At 38.9% G+C, this 22820-nt stretch overlaps 1 protein-coding gene across 1 annotated transcript in view; it reads right to left on the bottom strand.

The window, feature by feature from the left end:
* The window catches only part of LOC118829600 (cilia- and flagella-associated protein 43-like), a 168140-nt gene that overhangs the window by 78761 nt on the left and 66559 nt on the right, over window positions 1-22820 (bottom strand). Inside the window, exons 16-17 of the mRNA XM_036736553.1 lie at window positions 13177-13317; window positions 11848-12020 (exon numbers count right to left, since the gene is read on the bottom strand). Of these exons, the coding sequence (XP_036592448.1) occupies window positions 11848-12020; window positions 13177-13317 (314 nt within the window). The remainder of the gene's footprint in view (window positions 1-11847; window positions 12021-13176; window positions 13318-22820) is intronic.

Genomic DNA, 22820 nt, shown 5'->3' with positions numbered 1-22820 from the left:
ACGTTTGCGACAGTCCTGGTAAAAGGAAAAAAGGAGGCAGCTAGGTGGCTGTATTGGTAATTAGGGTGGGACTTTTTTTTTTTTTTTTTTTTTTACTGTTTGCTAACTCCTGAGCATTGAGGTAATCAAGTACCTTTGATGAGTCTGGCCTTTGTTTTTTTGATTAAATCAAGAGTCTTTGACCTGCTTAAGAAACAGGAAAGCCTAGTTCACATAGGTTTGAATTGCATGGTAGTGATGCCCTTTGGCCCTGAACAGGATATATAAACTCAGAGGTCAGCATTTTGTTTGGGGCTCTCACTCACTGGAAGAGTGTCATGTGATTTGACCAGATAAGACTCTGGGTAGCCACTATTAAGGAGTCCCCCAGCTTTGAAAACCCAGATGTTGGTGCCTCTCTCTGGTAACTGTATTCTTTGGTCAGACAGCTAGAAGCCTGATAACTGTATGTGTCTGCTCTGTTTATATAATGTATGTTTGTAATTTCTGTTTGTATTTGTTCTGAAGTTCAGGGTGCTGGCTTTTCCCCCTGAACTAAGTGAATGGTATGTGTATGTTTTTTTAAAATTTATTTATTTAATATATTTAGTTTTCAGCATTGATTTTCACAAGAGTTTGAATTACACATTTTCTCCCCATTTCTACCCTCCCCCCCACTCCAAGATGGCATATATTCTGGTTGCCTTTTCCCCAGTCAGCCCTCCCTTCTGTCACCCCACTCCCCTCCCATCCCCTTTTCCCTTCCTTTCTTGTAGGGCAAGATAAATTTCTACACCCCATTGCCTGTGTATCTTATTTTCTAGTTGCATGAAAAAACTTTTTTTTTGTTTTTGAACATCTGTTTTTAAAACTTTGAGTTCCAAATTCTCTCCCCTCTTCCCTTCCCACCCACCCTCCCTAAGAAGTCAAGCAATTCAACATAGGCCACATGTGTATCATTATGTATAACCCTTCCACAATATTCATGTTGTGAAAGACTAACTATATTTTTCTCCTTCCCAACCCATCCCCCTTTATTGAATTTTCTCCCTTGACCCTGTCCCCTTTCAAAAGTGTTTGTTTTTTATTACCTCCACCCCCATATGTCCTCCCCTCCATCATTCCCCACCCCCCTTTTTTATCTTCTTCCCTCTTCTTTCCTGTGGGGTAAGATACCCAATTGAGTATGTATGGTATTCCCTCCTCAGGCCAAATCTGATGAGAGCAAGATTCCCTTCAGTTACCCTAATACTGAGGCCTCATGAATCATACATACATACATCATCTTTCCATGTAGGAATGTAAACAAAACAGTTCAACTTTAGTAAGTCCCTTGCAATTTCTTTTTCTTGTTCTTTTTCTTGATTACCTTTTCATGCTTCTCTTGATTCTTGTGTTTGAAAGTCAAATTTTCTATTCAGCTCTGGTCTTTTCACTGAGAAAGCTTGAAGGTCCTCTATTTTATTGAAAATCCATATTTTGTCTTGGAGCACGATACTCAGTTTTGCTGGGTAGGTGATTCTTGGTTTTAATCCTAGCTCCATTGACCTCCAGAATATCGTATTCCAAGCCCTTCAATCTCTTAATGTAGAAGCTGCCTGATCTTAGGTTATTCTGATTGTGTTTCCACAATACTCAAATTGTTTCTTTCTGGCTGCTTGCAATATTTTCTCCTTGATCTGGGAGCTCTGGAATTTGGCAACAATATTCCTAGGAGATTTCTTTTTGGGATCTATTTGAGGAGGCGATCGATGGATTCTTTCAATTTCTATTTTGCCCTGTGGCTCTGGAGTATCAGGGAAGTTCTCCTTCATAATTTCTTGCAAAATGATATCTAGGCTCTTTTTTTGATCATGGCTTTCAGGTAGTCCAATAATTTTTAAATTATCTCTCCTGGATCTATTTTCTAGGTCAGTGATTTTTCCAATGAGATATTTCACATTGTCTTCCATTTTTTCATTCCTTTGGTTCTGTTTTATAATAGCTTGATTTCTCATCAAGTCACTAGCTTCCACTTGCTCCAATCTAATTTTTAAAGTAGTATTTTCTTCCGTGGTCTTTTGGACCTCCTTTTCCATTTGGCTAATTTTGCCTTTCAAGGCATTCTTCTCCTCATTGGCTTTTTGGAGCTCTTTGGCCATTTGAGTTAGTCTATTTTTTAAGGTGTTGTTTTCTTCAGTATATTTTTCAGTATTTTTTTGGGTCTCCTTTAGCAAGTCATTGACTTGTTTTTCATGGTTTTCTTGCATCCTTCACATTTCTCTTCCCAATTTTTCCTCTACTTCTCTAACCTGCTTCTCCAAATCCTTTTTGAGCTCTTCCATGGCCTGGGACCAGTTCATGTTTTTCTTGGAGGCTTTTGTTGTAGGCTCTTTGACTTTGTTAACTTCTTCTGTCTGTATGTTTTGGTCTTCTTTGTCACCAAAGAAAGAATCCAAAGTCTGAGACTGAATCTGGGTGCATTTTCGCTGACTGGCCATATTCCCAGCCAACTAACTTGACCCTTGAGTTTTTCAGCGGGTTGTGACTGCTTGTAGAGTAAAGAGTACTATGTTCCAAGCTTGGGGGGATGCGCCAGCTCTGCCACACCAGCACTCCTCCTTCCCCAAGAACCCCCACCCCAGACTGGACTTAGATCTTCAGTAGGCTCTTCACTCCTGCTCTGATCCGCCACTTAATTCTTCCCACCAGGTGGGCCTGCGGCTGGAAGCAACCGCAGCTGTAGTTCTGTAGCTGCCCCACCTCTGCTGCCCCCGGGGCAGTAGCCAAACCTCGAACTCCTTCCACTCCCGCAGTTTTTCCCACTAACCTTCTCTGTTGTCTTTGGTGTTTGTGGCTTGAGAAGTCTGGTAACTGCTGCAGCTCACTGATGCAGGGCGCTAGGGCACACTCCACCTGGCTCCTGGTCTGGTTGGTCCGTGCCCGCTCACGCTGGGTTCTTCTCTGCTCCACTCTGCTCCCAGTTCCATGCGGGATAGACCTCACCCAGAGACCATCCAGGCTGTCCTGGGCTGGAGCCCTGCTTCCCTCTGCTGTTTTGTGGGTTCTGCAGTTCTAGAATTCATTCAGAGCCATTTTTTATAGGTTTTTGGAGGGACTCGGTAGGGAGCTCATGCTAGTCCCTGCTTTCCAGCCGCCATCTTGGCTCTGCCCCCATATGTATGTTTAATTAAAGTGAGATTGTAAACCCCTTAAAGTTGCTTTCCTTAGAAGAGCAGATCAAAGAAACTGTGCTAGCAGCCTTCCTGGGTGCTGGTGTTTTTGGTCTTACACAGCCACAGTAGGGGCAAGCAGCATAGTTGTTACAGTGGCTAAGTGGATAGAGCCCTAGGCCTGGAGTCAGGAAGACCTGAATTCAAATTAGGCTTCAGACACTTACTGGCTGTGTGACCCTGGCCAAGCCACTCAACCACTGTTTGCCTTAATCCACTGGTGGATGAAATGGCAAATCATTCTAGTATCTTTGCCAAAAAAAAAAAAACAAAAAAAACCAAAAAACCAAACCAAACCATGGAGAGTATTAGCATAATATAGTCTGTGGGTAACAGAGTTGGACATGACTGGACAACCAAACAATAACAAGTTAAAAAAAAACACACCCAACATTACAGTGTGAAATAAGTAGGTACACATGGTTTTATGGCCTAATAAATAGAGTCTGTCCCTTTTTTCAATGTTATTTCCATCTGCGTTCTCAAAAATTTGTTTCATGCTTTAAAGTATATTTTTCAGACAAAACCATTTTAGTAAGCCAGTGCTTAAGGTTTATCATTTTCTCTAACACCAGACTCCTAAATGAAAATGAAGGTCAATTTTGAATGCTACTTGATTAACTGAAGTATCTGTTAACAGAATCAAAAGAAACCAAACTGATCACAAGGCAAATAATCTGGTAGGCTTTTGTAGATAGGGATATAAGCCCTTTTGTAGACCCTGCCTAATATAGATCAAATTAAAAAATCATTACTCACAATAAGATTAAACTTTAACATCTAAAGCAGGAGTTAGCAAACTTCCAGAAGACCCCCTTGTGAAGGAGAGATGTCTATTTTTCTGGTATGAGCAACTTTGAAAAAAAATTTTCCTTCTACATTTCAATAACTACAAATGCATTTTAATTAAAAAGTACCTCTTGGCTCAGATTCAATCTAGCTGAGATTGAATCTGGCCTGCTTGTGAAAACAAGCATCACAAAGGGCAATGGGGGTCAACATGACATTTTGGATAACCCCCTTCTTATGGCCCCCAGGGCTTTGGCCCCAGCTCCTCCTCCTCCTCCCCAACCTTCCTGGAGCACCCTTGTTTCCTGTGCTCCCCCTTCCTTGGCCACCCCCTCTTTCCCTTCCCTTTTCCTCTAGCCCAACACTCCTCTTCTCCTGCCTCCTTCATGGTCCAAGTCTCCTATGCTGCATCTCCTCCCATGGCCCCTCCCCCCTTGGTGACTCCTGCTCAGGTCTTAGCCAAGGGTCTTGTTGAGGTGCCTCCCTCTGTGGCCCCTTCCCCTGAAGGGACCCCTACTCAGGTTCCAGCCTCAGATCCTGCCCCCAAAGCAGTACCTCCTCCCCTGGCCCCTCTGTCTGAGTTGGTGTCCACTCAGGTCTCTTCAGTAATTCCCCTTCTGACCCCTACCCCTCCTCAGGTACCAGCTGATCTTCCCCCTTGCCAGCCAGATACCCTGGCCTTGCAGTCTAAGCTAGGTCAGCCAGCACCCCACAGCCCCTCCCTCACCAGAAACAAGACTTCCTATATCCCTCCCCAAGCTCCAGGCCCCACAACTGGGACAAGAAGAGTGCATGTTCCATTCTCCATTTTGGATCTCATTCAAATTAAAGAAAAACTGGGGAGATACTCAGAAGATCCTACTAAGTTTACTGATGGTTTTAGGGATCTGTCCCTACAATTTGAGCTTTCTTGGTGCAATTTGCATATCCTTTTCTCTACCTGTTGTACCACTGAGAAGAGGAGAATCTGTAAATATGCCCCAAAATCTGGGGATCATTTGGCCACTATGGAAAATATTATACTATTTTATATCATTTTTAATTTCAACTAGACCCAGAGCCTGAATTAATGAGTAACTGGATGAAGATCCAGAACCTGGGCTTCTTTGTTCTCTCTAAAATTTTGCTCAGGAAATACCCTTACCACTGTCAACAAGGCCAGATACCTGTTAGTCATTAAGGGATGAGACCCTAAACCCAAGAGAGACTACCTCGCTTAATATTAACTGACCTTTGTCAACATTCTTTCCATTAAGGAAAATCCTCTTCTTGTAACATGGTTAAACATACATGGGGGTCATTAAAAATGAGGTAATACAGGCTTGCTAGGTCTGCTAAAATAACGTATATAAGTTTTCTCATTGCTTTGTTCAGGCAGCCAGAGCCTATGCTCTGACTCCTTGTACATACAAGTAAGCTAGCTTAGCTATGCTTTAAGGGAAAATAATAAACAACATGGATTTTTCTATCACCTAGCTCTGTTGTTTCCTTCAACCAAATTTTCAGGTTTAACACTAGCAATGACCCTATAAAATACCCCCCAGGAACAGCTGCTGTTCCCAATAGTGACCCAGGATGGAATTATCAAAAGAGTAAGGATAGAGGAAAGAGAGACCATATGATAATTTGCCTGTTAGAAGGCCTAAGAACGGCATTTCAAAAGCAAATAAATTTTCAAAAAATTAGGGAAGTTACTCAGGGAGAAAAGGAAAACCCTGCCCTTTTCCAAGACTGGCTAGTAGAAGCTATTAAAAGGTATACAAATTTGGATCCTGATTCTATTGAAGGGATGGCAATCCTTAACATGTATTTCATTAATCAGTCTGCCCCAGATATTAGGAGGAAACTGCAGAAATTGGCAATGGGACCCTAAACACCTTAGGCCCAATTACTGGAGACGGCCTTTGGAGTCTTTAACAACAGAGATCTGGTTGCAGCAAAGGAAAGAGAATGCAGGGAAAAGGCTAGAGACAGAGAGCATGCTCAATTCTTGGCTGCTGAATGGCCAGGAAAAGACCCAAGGAGCGCCCCTCCAGGGCACCCCTTGGAGGAAGTCCTGCAACTTGGGCAGTGGGGAAACCTGCTTTCGATGCCACAAGGAGAGTCACTGGTCCAAGGAGTGCCCCTCTAGGGTGCTCCCCGCTAGAGGAAGCCCCCAGGATCCACACCTCCAAGACAATGCTCAGCATGTGACCAGGAGGGACATTGAAGGAAGGATTGTCCCCGAGGTTGGAAAAGTGGTAGAGCCTCCTCCCAGTACCCTGTCCTCTAGTCTTCTCAAGACCCAGAAGGAGGGGAAAGCCTAGGGTTTGGCAGGGCTCCCACTTTTTCTACCTCTCTCGTGGAGCCCTGGGTAAAATCGAGGCTGAAGGTAACATTACCCACTTTATCATGGCTATGTTCTCTTAACTAATTACTCTGGCCCTACACACCCTTCGACCCAAGGGGAAATTAAGGGATGTCTCCAGACATTTGCTCTCCCCTGCCTACTTGATCTGTTGTTTGAACACTCCTTTCTTATGCTCTCCTCTTGCCCTGTCCCCATGTTGGGAACGGACCTGATGGTGAAACTGGGGAGCCAATTTTCTCTAGTTAAACCTCCCAACTCCCTTTTCCCTCTGCTCACTAGACCTCCCCACGTTCCCCCAGAAGTGTGGGAGACAGTCAAGCCAATTGTTTGGGATCAGGGAATTCCTGGGAAAGCTACTTCTGCCACCCCAGCCCTAGTTCCCCTCCATTGCCTTCAATATCCAATTAAGCCCAAGACTTGGAAGGGACTGCAACCATTAATTGCTACTCAAGGTCCTGACTCATTCCCTGCAGTGGGGCCCCTACCCAGCATAAGCTTCTGAGACTTTGAAAACTAAACTGACCACCACTCCAGCATTAGCTTTACCTAATCTAGAAAAACCTTTCACTCAGTATGTTGATGAAAGGAGAGGACAGACTTTGGGAGTCCTAACCCAGTCCTTAGGACCTGACCCCAGGGCAGTTGCCTGTTTTTCAAAACAATTGGACTCCCTGGCTGCTTCAGTCATTCCTATTGAGGAAGCTTCTAAACCTCTAGCAGACCACCCCTTAGAAGCTCTGACTCCCCATGGAGTTCAGAGCATCCTAGAAGCAGAGGGCCACCAGTGGCTGGCTAGCCACAGGCTCACCAAATATCAAGCCTTGCCTGACCTAATTCTTCGGGTGTGCCACACACTCCTGAACCCCGAAGCAGTATAGTACACAGAACAAGTGATTAGGGGAGCTAGGTACGAAATAGTCATCTTTAATTCCCTCCAGGGAAATTGTCTTTTTTCTATACTCCTATACTGCCTGTTTGGTGCTTATTTGCTTAACCTCCTTGCCAGGTTTATCTCCTCCAGGCTCCAAGCCATCAACTTCCAGATGACTGCTCAGACTATGTACCCCTTGAACAGGACCCATAGAGGGAGGGACAGCTCTACGCCCCTTGCCAGCAGGAAGAAATTTCAGAAACTGAGACCTTCGCCCTTTACTCCAAAAGAATTTGGGTCCCATTCTTTTGAGGGGGGAATGATGAAGATACAATCTCTGGGAACCCCCTTGAACTCTCCTTGAATCTTCCCACTAGATCAGGCCTTCACCTGAGGCCATAAGCCTTTCATTATCTAGGCCCAAATCTCTACCTAGCCTAGCACTCTATTATCCAGCTGCTTCCCACCCTTAATCCTACCAAAATCCCATTCTCTTGTTTCCTGGAGTCTAGACCTCTGGTAACCCCAGTCCCATCAGGATCCTCCTTGGACTCCTCCTCCTCAAGACCCTCCCTAAACCCCTCCTCCCATCACCCCAGGACCATTCTAGATCACTCCTACAATCTTTGTGTATATAGATTTCATCTTGGCCTCGAAGGCACTCAGATTCAATTGAATCTGGCCCGCCTGAAAACAAGTGTCACAAAGGGTGGGATTTCTTAAGACAAGCCATTATGGCGAATCCAAAACTTTGTCTTTTTCCTTGGCAAAAAAATAAAAAGTACCTCTTTTAAGTTGAAAATATTATCTCCTTCCCCTTTGTCACTGCTAAATTACAATAGCATAAATACGTTCTCAGATTGACCCTCTCTCCTACCTCCAGATAGAGCTTGACATTAATACCTAAAATGGTATTACTTGGGTTTTTTGGGGGTAGCAGTAGTAATGGATGGGGAACAGACAATACTGGAGGCACTTTCAAAGTAGAATAAATGAATGAAAAACCATTAAGCACTTACTGTGTGCACTGTGGGTGCCCTCTTCTCCCCTCCTTTTCATCTCATATTGCTCAGATGCCTTCTGACACTATCTCCTCCTTCCCCTGTCTCACACAAAGAGGTAGCCCAGTTCCTTATCAGGCAGACCCCTCCACCTATCTCATTTTATCCTGTCTCTTCCACCAGATTGTCTGCCACAAGGTCTGCCTGCCACAAGTCTCTCCCCCACTTCATTCCATTCTCCATTTTCCACCAAAGTGATTTTCCTGAAGTGCAGGTCCAACCATGTCACCTTCCCCTCCCCACACTCAACACATGGCAGTGGATCACCTGTAGGACAAAATACAAAATACTCTGTTTGGAATTCAGAGTTCTTTGTATCATAACCTTGCATCCCTCCCTTTCCCCTCCCCATCTTCCTACACTTTCCTCCCTGCTACCTACACCTCAATTCAGGGATACTAGCCTCTATTCTGTTCCATGAATATAACTTTCCATCTCTCAACCCCAGGCATTTTCTCTGGCTATCCCTAATGCCTGGAATTCTCTTCTTCCTCATCTCTGCCTCCTGGCTTCCCAGTCTTCCTTTAAGTCCCAACTAAAATCTCATGTTCTACAAGAAGCCTTTCCCAGTCTCTCTTAATTCTAGTGCCTTCCCTCTGTTAATTGTTTTCTTTTTATCTTATATATAGCTTCTTTGTACATAACTGTTTGCTTCTCTCCCCGATCATACTGTTAGCTCCTTTAGGGCAGGTTCTATCTTTTTACCCTTTTTTCTATCACTAGATCTTGGCTCAATTCCTGGCACTTATAAAATGCTTATTATTGCCTGCTTGTCTAACTGCCAAGTACAGAGATACAAAAATAAAAGGGAAACAGTCTCTGCCCTCAAGAAGCTTACATTCTAATACATGGGAGTTATGGTCAAGGAAAATTGTTTCAGTCTGGAAAGCCTTAGGAATTCATGAATGGAGCAACAGGACAGTTGACACCTTTACCAGAAAAAATGATAGTTTTGATTTGCTTACTGTTCTTAGAGCAAATGAGGAGGGTAGACTGGACTACATATAATGTGGTAGGGTGAATAGGAATAAGCTGCCTCAGGTTAAGCATATTCACATCTAAGGCTGAATAGATGTAGTGGACTCCCACCAATCAGAATGGATGACTCTCACCAAGAAGGACAGCACAGCTCTAGATAGAAGTTCTTATGCTACTTATATGTATGTACTCTATGTTTATGTAATAAACTAAATGGCATAGCTCAAGGTATGTTCTCTGGAATTCTGGTGTGGAAGGTGCAGCAAACAGCAAGAGAGACAAAACTAGATGGGGCCCAGAAATTAGAAGCTTTGGGTAGCCAGACTCCACGCTGGTGGAAAGACTGACAAGAAGTAGGCAGCTGTAGAAAGGAATGTGAAAGGATAAGAAAGGCAAAATTTGCTGTTTTACAATTTTGCTTATGATCCAGAAACAATTGGCCACTGAAAATTGTCTATTCTGAGACTTTGACCTAGCAGGGTTAGTTCTAAGGCGTGTGTTTGACACTGTGAAGAAATGACTCCTGCCATATACACACATATCCTGGAATCCACAGCTGACCTTCAAAGTCCCTTCCCTAAAGATTTTCTTCTATCTCTAGCTGTCCCCTGGCTCCAACAGACCTCAGATGGAATTTGAATTCTCTGAGTAAGCAAGTCATCCTTGCTTCAATTCACTTGAGGCACAGAGGGATTAAAAACCTATACTAAGGAACTAGAGGCAAAGTGATATAAGACAATGTCCAAAATATAAAGTACTGCCAAGTTATGCGGGAATTTATATGTTCTACATTGTACTCTGCCCACTACTAACTTCCAAACTGAAAATCAGTCCTGGACAGTTTCTCTGTCCTTTTTCTCCCTTTACTATTTGGTTTGAATTAGAAAGAGGCCTCTCAATAGATTCAATGAAGTTTTAGTGACAAGAGAGGATCCTTAGGGCACTAATGGACAACCCTCAATCAAAAAAGACATTCTTACCTCTCTGTAAGGATAATTAGAGAAATACCAAGTTTCCATAGTGTGGGGGCAGGCATTTTGGTATGACATAGAATGCCTGATTGGTACTTATATGCAACCATTACCTGGGGTGGGTTGTGTCAAAGGTAATTGGTGATTTTGTCAGGAAGAAGCTCTCCCTCTACCCACCCACCACTTGGTTGTCTATAAAGAGGCAGAATTAGCACATTCCAACCTCTTTGGTTCCTGCTTTGTTGGGGACCCACTGATCTCCCTTGGATTTCTAGTGGGGCATGGGGTAGGGTGGGAGGGAGAGGAGAGAATTCTTTCTTCCTCCTCCCTTTCCATGTGTACCAATGTTATCTACAAGCAAATGACAGTGGAAACATGCACTTTCCTAGGCAAGTCTGAGGCCCTGGCTTACTTTTCTTTCTGTTTTCTGAAGGTAGGCTAGCAACTAGCAATTCTAAGAAATGGATGCTTTCAGCCTGAGAAAAACTCAAAAGTTTAAGAATTTGAGCATTTCCAGAATCATGTCAGCTGTTCAATGGCATGGGGCTCTCTAAATAGCCCTACTTATCACAGGAAAAGAGCACTATGAACAGGAGGATGCTCTAACAGAACAGCTATTGAAAGCCAAGCCTTTCTTAGGCTGCTCAGGAGAATTTTTCAGACCATGTGTGTATGAGGAGAATGTGAAACATCTATTTGGCAAATTAATACTTCAGGAGAGTTTCGTGAGTACAACGGGTTCTTCTTTTACATTCTTCTACATTTATTAATACTCACTTGTGAGTCATTTGTGTTTTAAACATTTTCTAAGGTAAAGAAAATAAGTAACTGTCTTAAACCTAATACCAATGTATTGTACATTTACTATCTTTTTAAAAAGAGAACCTACAGAGTTAGACATTAGCCATACCTAATCTTTGTTTAAGATGTTTCACCATATGTTTAACATGATTGCACATGTATAACCTATATCAGATTGCTTGCTCTCTTGAGAAGGCAGGAGGGAAGGAAGGGAGGAAGAAAAATTTGGAATTCAAAATCTTATAAAAATGAATGTTGAAAACTATCTTTACATGTAATTGGAAAAATAAAATTCTATTTTTTTAAAAAAAAGATATTCCCCAAAGCTACTGGAGGTAGAGATAGTAAGCCAGAAAGAAAGAGTAAATCTGATCCCCTTCTTTTGGGTCAGGTCCCTTTAAGATGAATCTGGCACAGGAGAGTTCAGAGCAGAGTACCTCCTTGTGAGTGTGAGTCTTCTGGATCATGGGCCACACACCATTATAAATATACAGAAGTACTTCTTCTGTTTTTTAGGGGATAGGGAAAATAAGAGATAAGAAGAAAAAAGACAATACAAGTTATTTCCTTGATATGATTAAATGTTCTCCTATCTTTCATATGTTCATATAACAACTTTGGCTTCATTAGTAATAATAACATTACTAATGAAGACTATATTATTGCCCCGTAGGTTTCAAATGATGTTGGCTTGAATTCAGGATCAATAAAGAATGTATTGACTAGAATTCCCTGGGACCAGCCAAGAGTAATTTGTACAATTTGTCTATCTTAATGGTTAAGGAAAATGATGTAATGTTCAGGTTTTGGCATATAAATGGCAACAGAAGAATACCTTTTCAGGAATATCGTAGGTACAGATATACGGCACATGACCACAGTAGCCATATAAATATTCATTTTGTAAATCCAGAATAGCAGAGGTTAGAGAATGATTTATTTTATATTGCCTCCTCTCAATGATGTCTTTCTTCAGCCTCCCTCTTTCATCACAACAGTTGCCAGGGTCTATAAGATTTGGGAAAAATAATGAATCACTTTAGTTACTTATGTTTACCACAGTACTTAGCCCATAATAAGCCCTTAAAAATGTTTATTGATTGATTGATATTTCAAATTAAAATTTTAAAACCCAATATGGAAAATATGTACTCTCCTTTTTATGAAAAACAAAATATTTTAAAATGTTTTTATTTAAGTAAAATTAGTTGGTGAATGAAGTCTGAGTCTTCTAAAATCATTCATATATTTTGTTTTCTTCTGTGATATTTACAAGTTGTGTGACACTGAGTAAAAATTACTGAAATTCTTACAGTTTAGACAAGCTAACGGTTAAATGGTTCAATAGTCACATGGAATAAAATAATTCCTGGGTGTACAGAGTCAAGGCAAAGGTGTAAAGCATTCTCTTAAGTTTTAGATATCTATATTATTCTAAGTATGTACATTATTTATAAATCATATAAAACATGTTTCTATCCATAGCTACTAACTTTTACATCTACAGTAAAGGAATTTGGGGAGTTTATTTTCACATATCTTTCCATGTTAGAAAATTTTCTTAACATCTAACTAACCTACCAGTTACTAGCTTAGCAGTTACTTGAATTTAAGTATAGTATTTCTGAAGCTATAAAACAGAAGACATCACAAAATAACCAAATATTTTAGGTGTGTCGGTCCTGCCCAATTTTCCTACCAGACTCAAAAGGAAAAACAGGCTGACAGAAGAAAGGGAATAATAGTAACTTATACTTAAATAACACTACTTTACATATATTATCTCATTTTGAGATATAACACAGACAGTAAGAATTATTATATTTATAAAGGAGGACACTAAGGCTCATAGTGATTAAGTGATTTGTGTAAGGTGATATAGATATGAGTGACAGAGGATGTGAGTGGCAAGCCCAAACCAATTTTAGGGTGCTTTCCATTACTCCAATCTGTATTTGCCCCAAGTCAAAATAGTATAACGCTCACTGCATTAAGCAATACTTTTCTGTTTTATCACAAAGAACAATTTTCCTTTTCTCTTTTTCTTACTCTTTTCCTTAAAATATTTGCATTTAGAAATTTCATTTCCTGAAACAAACTGTAAGGCGACAGCAGTAATATGTATGTAATCCATATATCACTGAATTACTTGCTCTTTTCTTACCTGTTAAGGTTGCTTCACACAGAGAAAATATTTCCAATCTGCTTTTTTCACTTTGTGAAGTTTTGACAAGCACCATTACTTCAACTAGGTTTGTTTCAGAAATGTAGACTGTAGACATTTGTACAATGTTACCATTCATTTCTAAAAGCCGACAGAAACAGATATTCACAAACTGGCATCGCTGATACTTTTTAAACCTTTGCTTATTTCCAATTTAGGGATTTCATTACATACTATTACTTGATTAAATTTCTGTGTCTCAAATTACAGGCACTAACAGAATTTTGTTTGTAGAATGACCCCAAAGGATCAACACAGACATTTTCATCATAATGATAACAGATACCCTGGGCCAATCTCTGAATCTCTGAATTTATAATATTTTTGATATTTTACATTCTTAATATTAACTAAATTAATAAAATTAATAGACATTAAAGATATGAAGTAAGCTCTTTTGGTTTATAATCTAAAATTATCTCAACTTCTACCACACCTCTAGTTTAATTTAGTTGTTGGTTTTTTTGTGACTCATTACTTAAAATTTAACAGAAAATATAAAGAATACATGCAAAATATAAGAGAATCCATTCAAAGCCAAACATCAATGTAATTTTCTTTTTTAAAATTAATTTATTTTAAACTTAAATAATAAAACTTAAATACACAGTAAGAAAAAACATTATAAACTTAAATACTAAAACTCAAATACAAAATAAGAGAAGAAAAAAAGCATTGCCATGTGCACAGCAGAACATAAGAGGATTCAAAATATACAGCAATAAATTTCCATTTCAAGAAAGCCTATATAATAACTACTACACCTTATGTTCAGAGCTGTCCATCTTTTCTTTGCTTCCTTATAAGTATTCTTTTATTCTCTGCTGTGAATTTTTTGCTTTGCTCTTTTTTCTCTCTTCCTCCCTCCTCCCCTGCAAAGGCTAAAGTTGAGTGCAGGCACGCACGCCTGCGCGTGCACACACACACACACACACATAATACATACATATACACAAACATATATTCATAAACACATATCCCCATACATATATGCATACATATACACATACATACATATGCTTACATACTCATATACATACTTAGGTATGTATAATCATACTCAAATATAGACATACACATTCATATGCATCTATATAAGACCGTACTATACTTGTTTGTCCTGTTTCTCTGGGGTCCAAGTCTTTCCATATTTTTCTAAGTGTACCAACTCATTGTTTCTTATATCACAGCAATATTCTAACATTATATTATCTGATTATTTTAAATAGTGTATAACAATATTGATTAATATGGCTGATATATAGTATAGTTTTCTTTTTTTCTCTTTTGGTTAAATCTGTTTTAGCTTTAACTTTGTCTGAGATCATGAATACTACCCTTGCTTTTTTCCCCTAATAAATTCTACTCCTGATCTTTATTTTATGTTTTTGCGTATCTCCTATTTCCTATCACTCCTGAATCCTCTACTTTACTTCTACCCATTACCTTGCCCTCCTATTACTTAACCTACCTCCCACCAGAAATCCCTCCCTTATCCTCCACCCCCACCCTGGAATCCCTCCCTTAATCTCTCCCCCTTCCCTATCCCCTTAACCTTTTATTTCTTTCTGAATTTGGAATACTTTTACACCCTTCTAAATATATATGTACTGTTCCCTCTTTAACCCATTCCCAATGAGGGTAGGATTCCAGAACTACCAGCCCTCCTCCCCCATCTGATTCCTCTGTGTTAGTTCTTCCTCTTGCACCTCATTTGTATAAGCTAATTTCTCTTTTTACCTTTTCCTAGATGGTTTACTTTTTAGTATTACATCATACTTAGCACTATCCCATTCTTTCTTTTGAACTACCTAATGACTAATAACAATCTTAGACATACAAATTACATTTCCTTGTATAAAAAGTAAACAATCTGTCCTTATTGAGTTAGTCTTTCATGTTCACTTTATATTTCTCTTGTATGTCAAATTTCCTATTGATTTCAGGTCTTTTGCAACAAAATCCTGAAAGTCTGGCAATTCATTAAATGTCCATTTTTTCCATTCAGGATTATGCAAAGGCAGAGTATGATATTTTTGGCCACTACCCCAGTTGTTTTGCTCTTCAATATATAGTTTTTCAAGACCTGCAGGTCTTTTAGTGTAGCTACTGCTAGGTCTTGTGTTTTTCTAAGTGTGGCTCCATGATGTTGAATTGTTTTTTTTCTTGTTGCTCTTGGTATTTTCTCCTTGAGTTGGGGGTTTCAGAATCTAGCTATGATAGTCCTGTGGGTTTTCCTCCTAAGATCTCTTTCAGGTCGTGATTGGCAAAATTTTTCTATTTCTGCTTTTTCTTGTTGTTTGAACACTTCAGGACAATTTTCTTTAATCATTTCTTGTATTATTGTATCAAGATTCTTTTTTTTTTTTGATTGTAGCTTTCAGGTAATCTGATTATTCTTATGTTCTCTCTTCTTGATCTATACTCCAGATCAGTTGTTTTTCTTATGAGATGTTTCACTTTCTTTTCTATTTTTTTTTCATTCTTTATATTTTGTTTTGTTATTTCTTGGTCTCTTTTAACTTTGCTGGCTTCCCCTTGCCCAATTCTAATTTTCAAGGAGTTGTTGTCTTCCTTAAGATTCTGGATCTCCTTTTCTAGTTGGTTGACTTTCTTTTAATAATCTTCTTGTTTTTCTTGGATTTTTCTTCTTTTTATGATTTTTCCTCAATCTCTCTCATTTGATTTTTAAAGTCTTTTTAAAGTTCTATGAATTCTTTTTAGGCAGGTGGCCATTTGACATTACTCTTTGGTGTAGGAGAGGCTTTTTTTTTTGCTTCAATATCCTCCTCTGAAGATGAACCAGGGTCTTCTCTATTCCCATAGTAACTTTCTATGGGTGGGTTCCTTCTCCTTACCTAGCTCAATTTTTTTTAATTTGTAAAAGCTTATTATCCTAATCACCTCTAGTCCTGGGGTATAGCGGATGATGCCTCTGGACTTGGATCCTCCTCCTTTTCTTCTCCCCTCTGACCTGGGACAAAAACCAAGAACTCCACCCTTCTCTAAGTGTCCACAGACAGTTACCCTGCCCTACTGCTTCTGCTCTCGACAGGTGCATGCTAGTCTCTTCTCACCCAGGACTGAGTCTCAGCAGCACAGCAGGGCTTGATGTCCCTTATCAAGAGAAGTTCTCTCAGTCTTCCCCAACTCAAATGCCAGATTTCCCACACTGTTCAGGAGGTGAAAGGTCCTGTGGCTGGAGCTGAGGTTATCCCCCAATCCAGCAAGCCCCAGGGTTCACTGCTTACTGTTTCAGGGGAACTAGACTGGAAGTGTCTAGTCTTCACAGGGTATTCATTATCTCTACTACCCTCCCCCCACCCCAAACCCTTTTCTTTTCCCAGTTTCCCTATTACTATTGAAGGCAGTGCTATCTTCTCAGTCTCCCAGGTTCTCAAACTCAAGTGTCATCCTCAACTCCTCATTCTCACTCACTCTACATATCAAATCTATTGTCAAATATTGTCATTTCTTTTTTTACAAAACATTTCATATAAGACCCTTTCTCTTTACCTACATGGTTACCATTCAAGTCTTCATTGTTTCTTGTCTGGATGACTTCAATACCCTCCTAATTGGTATCCCTGCTTCAAGTCTCTCTACTCTCCAGGCCATCTTCCACACAGTAGGCCAATGTGGTTTTCCTAAAGCACAGATCTATGTCATCCCTAATCTGCTGCTCAATAAGTTCTAGTGGCTTCCTATTATCTCTTATCTTATCTCTTATTATCTATTATAAAGTCCTCTGGTATTTAAAGCTTTTCAGAGCCTTGCTCCTTTCTACCTTTCTAGTCTTCTCATACTGCACTCCTACAACACACTCTATGGTTTAGTAATACCATGTGCTAGCTGTTATCTCAAACACAACACTCTATCTCCCATGACCATGCTTTTATACTGGCTATCTATCTACTAAGCCTGAAATTCTCTCCCTCCTTAATTCTGCTTCTTGACATCCCTGGTTTCTTACAAGATGCAACTCAAAAGCTATCTCCTATATTTGATATTCTTAATTCTTCTAATCACTTTAGCCTTCTGCTCTAAGGTCACTTCCTTTCTACTCTATGTGTATCTTGTATATGCCAATTTATTTACATGTTGGGCAAGGGCTGTTTTTGTGTTTTTACCTTTCTTTTTATCCCCAGTACTTAATATCACATGTGGCTCACAGCAAATGCTTATTAAATGGTGCTTAAGTAAATTTTCCCCCTATTCTTAATAGAATTGAAATACTTATCTTTTTTTAATTAGATTTTTTATTTTTAGTTTACAACACTCAGTTCTACATGTTCTTGAGTTTCAAATTTTCTTCCCTTCTCTCCCCTCCCCCCTCCCCCCAAGACAGCATGTAGTCTGATGTAGATTCTATATATACCTTCGCATTAAACTTATTTACACCATAGTCAAGTTGTGAAGAAGAATTATGACCAATGGAATGAATCATGAGAGAAGAAACAAAACCAAAAAAGAAGAGGAAAAAAAAGAGAGCAAACGGTTTGCCTCAATCTGCATTCAGACATGAGTCCTTTGGAACTGTCTTTGAACCTTGTATTGCTGAGTAGAGCCAAGTCCATCAAAGTTAATCTTCACAGAATCAATATGTCTGTGGTTGTGTACAATGTTCTCCTGGCTCTGCCCCCCTCACTCAGTATCAGATCATGTAGGTCTTTCCAGGTTACTATGAAGCCCATATCTTCCTCATTTCTTATAGCACAATAGTATTCCATTACATTCATATACCACAACTTGTTCAGCCATTCCCCAATTAATGGGCATCCACTTGATTTCTAATTCTTTGCCACCACAAAAAGAGCAGCTATAAATATTTTTATACATACAGGTCCCTTTTCCACTTGTGTGATCTCTTTGGGATATAGACCTAGGAGTGGTATTGCTGGGTCAAAGGGTATGTACATTTTTATAGCCCTTTAGGCATAGTTCCAAATTGCTCTCCAAAATGGCTGGATCTGTTCACAACTCCATGAACAATGTCTTAATGTTCCAATTTTCCCACATCCTCTCCAGCATTTATCATTTTCTTATTTTGTCATGTTAGCCAATCTGACAGGAGAGATGTAGTACCTAAGAGTTGTTTTGTTTTGCATTTCTGTAATCAACAATGATTTAGAGCAGTTTTTCATATGCCTATGGATATCTTTAATGTCTTCCTTTGAAAACTGCCTGTTCATATCCTTTGACCATTTCTCAATTGGGGAATGGCTTTTATTCCTATAAATTTGGCTCAGCTCCCTGTATATTTTAGATATGAGACACTGGTTGTAAAGATTTTCTCCCAATTTTCTGCTTTTCTCCTAATCTTTGTTGCATTGGCTTTGTTTATACAAAACCTTTTCAATTTAACATAATCAAAATTATCCATTTTACATTTTGTAATGCTCTCTATCTCTTGTTGGATCATGAATTCTTCCCTTTCCCATAAATCTGACAGGTAAACTATTCCATTCTCTCCCAAATTGCTTATAGTATCAGCCTTTATTTCTAAATCATGAAGCCATTTTGACTTTATTTTGGTATACAGTGTAAGATATTGGTCTATGTCCAGTTTCTGCCATACCATTTTCCAATTTTCCTGGCAGTTTTTGTGGAATAGTGAATTCTTAGCCCAGAAGCTGGATTCTTTGGGTTTATCAAAGAGTAGATTGCTATAGTTGTTGACTACTGTGTCTTGTGTACCTAACCTATTCCACTGATCCACCACTCTGTTTCTTAGCCAGTACCAGGTAGTTTTGATGACTGCTGCTTTATAGTACAGTTTGATATCTGGTACATCTAGGACACCTTCTCTAGCATTTTCTTTTCATTAATTCCCTTGATATTCAGGATCTTTTGTTCTTCCAGATGAATTTTGTTATTATTTTATCCAGCTCTGTAAAATATTTTTTTTGTCGTTCAATTGGTATTGTTATACCAGCAGCGAGCAAGACAAATCACAGAGTATAAGTTTTAATTGGAGAATTTATTAGCCGGCGGCTGTCTGGGGCACAAGCAACCCAAATCAGATCGGCCCCGAACAGAGCTCAAGGAGAAGCTTTTATACAGAAGCAGAGGTTCAGCAGTTAGATATTTTCTTAACTGTATGGGTGTTGCACAAGGTTTTTGGGCACAAGAGTCAAGAACAGGGATGTTAGCAAATGTCCATCTTTGCATAACCTTATCCTTTTTAGCTGACAGGAACAGGCCTCGAGGGGTCCCTCGAGGCCTAACTGCATTCATGTTGCCTTATTATTTTACTGTTTCGGGGCAGGGGTGTTGAGGGATATACCCATAACAGGACTTGTTTGTTCACTTTGAGTGTAGGTCAGTTCCTTGTTCCTAAAGCCTGAGTCTTGAGACAGGGTCTTGTGCTAATTCAGGCTGAAGCAAGAGGGTGGGGGGGGGGTCCCTTGGGGATTACAGGAATGTGTGGCAAGGCATTTTCTTCTTGGTACATGGGTGTGTGCTGTAATGCAGGGAGGGGTCAACAACTATCCTAAAACAGGGTTCTTTATTATAGATCTAAACTGCAATCTTAATTCCAAGTATCACAGTATGGCACTGAATAAGTAAGTTAATTTAGGTAAAATTGTCATTTTTGTTATATTAGCTCAGCCTAATCACAAGCAACTGATATTTTTCCATTTATTTAGATGTGACTTTATGTGTGTGAGCAGTGTTTCATAATTGTGTTCATATAGGCCCTGGGTTTGTCTTGGCAGGTAGACTCCCAAATATCTTATAGTATCTACAGTAACTTTAAATGGAATTTCTCTTGCCGTTGGGCTTTGTTAGTAATGTATAGGAATGCTGAGGATTTATGTAGGTTTATTTTATATCTTGCCACTTTACCAAAGTTTTTTATTATTTCAAGTAGTTTTTTACTTGATTCTCCAGGATTCTCTCAGTGAATCATCATATCATCTGCAAAAAGTGATAGTTTAGTTTCTACTTTGCCTATTCTAATTCCTTCAATTTCCTTTTCTTCTCTTAATGCTAAATCTAACATTTCTAGTACCAAATTGAATAATGGGGGTGATAATGGACATCCTTGTTTCACCCAGGATCTTATTGGGAATGCATCTAGCTTATCCCCATTACATATAATGCTTGCTAATGGTTTTAGGTAGGTGTTATTTATAATTTTAAGGAAGATTCCATTTATTCCTATGCTTTCTAGTGTTTTTAATAGGAATGTGTGTTGTATTTTGTCAAAAGCTTTTTTTTTTCATCTATTGAGATAATCATATGGTTTCTGCTAGTTTTGTTATTGATATGATCAATTATGCTGGTAGTTTTCCTGATATTGAACCAGCCTTTTATTCCTGGAATAAATCCTACCTGGTCATAGTGTATTATCCTCCCGATAAGTTGCTGCAATGTTTTTGCTAATATTTTATTTAAAATTTTTGCATCGATATTCATTAGGGAAATTGGTCTATAATTTTCTTTCTCTGTTTTGATTCTTCCTGGTTTAGGTATTAGTGCCATATTTGTGTCATAAAAAAAATTTGGAAGGACTCCTTCTTTGCTTATTTTCCCAAATAGTCTATAAAGTATGGGAATTAATTGTTCTCTAAATGTTTGATAAAATTCACATGTAAAACCATCTGGCCCTGTTGATTTTAACCTAGGCAGTTCATTGATGGCTTGCTCAATTTCTTTTTCTGAGATAGGGTTATTTAGGTAGTTTATTTCCTCTTCTGTTACCCTGGGCCATTTGTATTTTTATAAATATTCATCTATTTCCCTAAGGTTGTCAAATTTATGGGCATACAATTGGGCAAAATAATTCCTAATTATTGTTTTAATTTCTTCTTCATTGGAGGTAAATTCACTCTTTTCATTTTTTTGATATTGGTAACTTGGTCTTTTCTTTTTTTTTAATCAAATTGACCAAGGGTTTATCAATTTTATTGTTTTTTTTTTCATAAAACCAGCTCTTAGTTTTATGTTAGTTCAATAGTTTTCTTGATTTCAATTTTATTAATCTCTCCTTTGATTTTCAATATTTCTAATTTGGTATCTAATTGGGGATTTCAATTTGTTCTTTTTCTAGCTTTTTCAGTTGTGTGCCAATTTCACTGATCTCCTTTTTATCTATTTTATTTATGGATGCATTTAGAGATATAAAAGTTCCCCTAAGAACTGCTTTTGCTGCATCCCATAAGTTTTGGTATGTTGTCTCATTATTGTCATTCTCTTGAATGAAGTTATTGGTTCTATGATTTGTTCTTTGGCCCAGTCATTCTTTAGGATTAGATTATTTAGTTTCCAATTAATTTTTAGTTTATCTTGCCATGGTCCTTTATTACAACTAATTTTTATTGCATCATGATCTGAGAAGAACACATTGACAATTTCTGCTTTTCTGCACTGGATTGTGAGGTTTTTATGCCCTAGTATATGGTCAATTTTTGAGTATGTGCCATGTACCATAGAGAAAAAAGTATATTCCTTTTTATCCCCATTTAGTTTTCTCCAGAGGTCTATCATATCTGCCTTTTCTAAAATTCTATCCACCTCCTTAACTTCTTTCTTGTTTATTTTGAGGTTAGATTTATCAAGTTCAGAGAGGGGGAGGTTGAGGTCCCCCACTATAATGGTTTTGCTGTCTATTTCTTCCTCTAACTCCCTTAACTTTTTCTCTAAGAATCTGCATGCTATACCACTTAGTGCATATATGTTAAATAATGATATTGTTTCATTTTTTTATGGTGCCTTTTAGCAAGATATTGTGTCCTTCCTTATCTCTTTTAATTAGATCTATCTTTGCTTTTGCTTTGTCTAAGATTAGGATTGCTAGTCATGCTTTTTTTTTTTACTTTAGTTGAAGCACAATATATTCTACTCCAGCCTTTTACTTCTACCCTGTGTGTATCCCCCTGTTTCAAATGTGTTTCTTGTAAACAACATACTGTAGGATTATGGTTTTTAATCCATTCTGTTATCCACCTTCATTTTATGGGAGAGTTCATCCTATTATGATTACAAAATGTGTCTTTTTCTCCATCCTGTTTTCCTCCCGTTTATGCTTTTATTTCTCCCTTCTCCCTTCCACTCCTCAAAAGAGATTTGCTTTTGACCATCGCCTTCCTCAATTTACCCTCCCTCTTGATTTCCCTCCCATATCTTACCCTTTTCCCCTTGCTACTTCCTCACTCCCTTCTGACCACTCCCTTTTTCTTTCCCCCTTTCCTCTCCTACTGCCTGTAGGACAAGTTTGATTTCTATACTTATCAGAGTATGTTATTCTCTTCTTGAACCAAATCTGATGAGAGTAAAGCTCATATACTACTCTTCTCCTTCCCTTCTTTCCCTCTACCATGACATGTTTTTGTGTCTCTTCATGTGATGTAATTTACCCTTTCCTACTACCTCCTTACCTCTTCTCCCAGAACCCTCCCTTTACATCTCTTAATTATGTTTTTTATCATTATATCACTTGTTTTATACTGACACCCACAGTCTATGTGTATCCCTTTCAATTGTCAAAATAAATGTAGTATTCTTGAAATACTTATCTTAACAAAGAATGGGTGTACAACAAACAATCAGGCACAGATCAATTATTCTCAGAACTTTAA

The sequence above is a fragment of the Trichosurus vulpecula genome, chromosome 8 (genome assembly GCF_011100635.1).
Source record: "Trichosurus vulpecula isolate mTriVul1 chromosome 8, mTriVul1.pri, whole genome shotgun sequence".
Classification (NCBI taxonomy): domain Eukaryota; kingdom Metazoa; phylum Chordata; class Mammalia; order Diprotodontia; family Phalangeridae; genus Trichosurus; species Trichosurus vulpecula.
The sequence above is the reverse complement of the archived record's forward strand: the minus strand, read 5'-3'. Positions and strand labels throughout refer to the sequence as shown.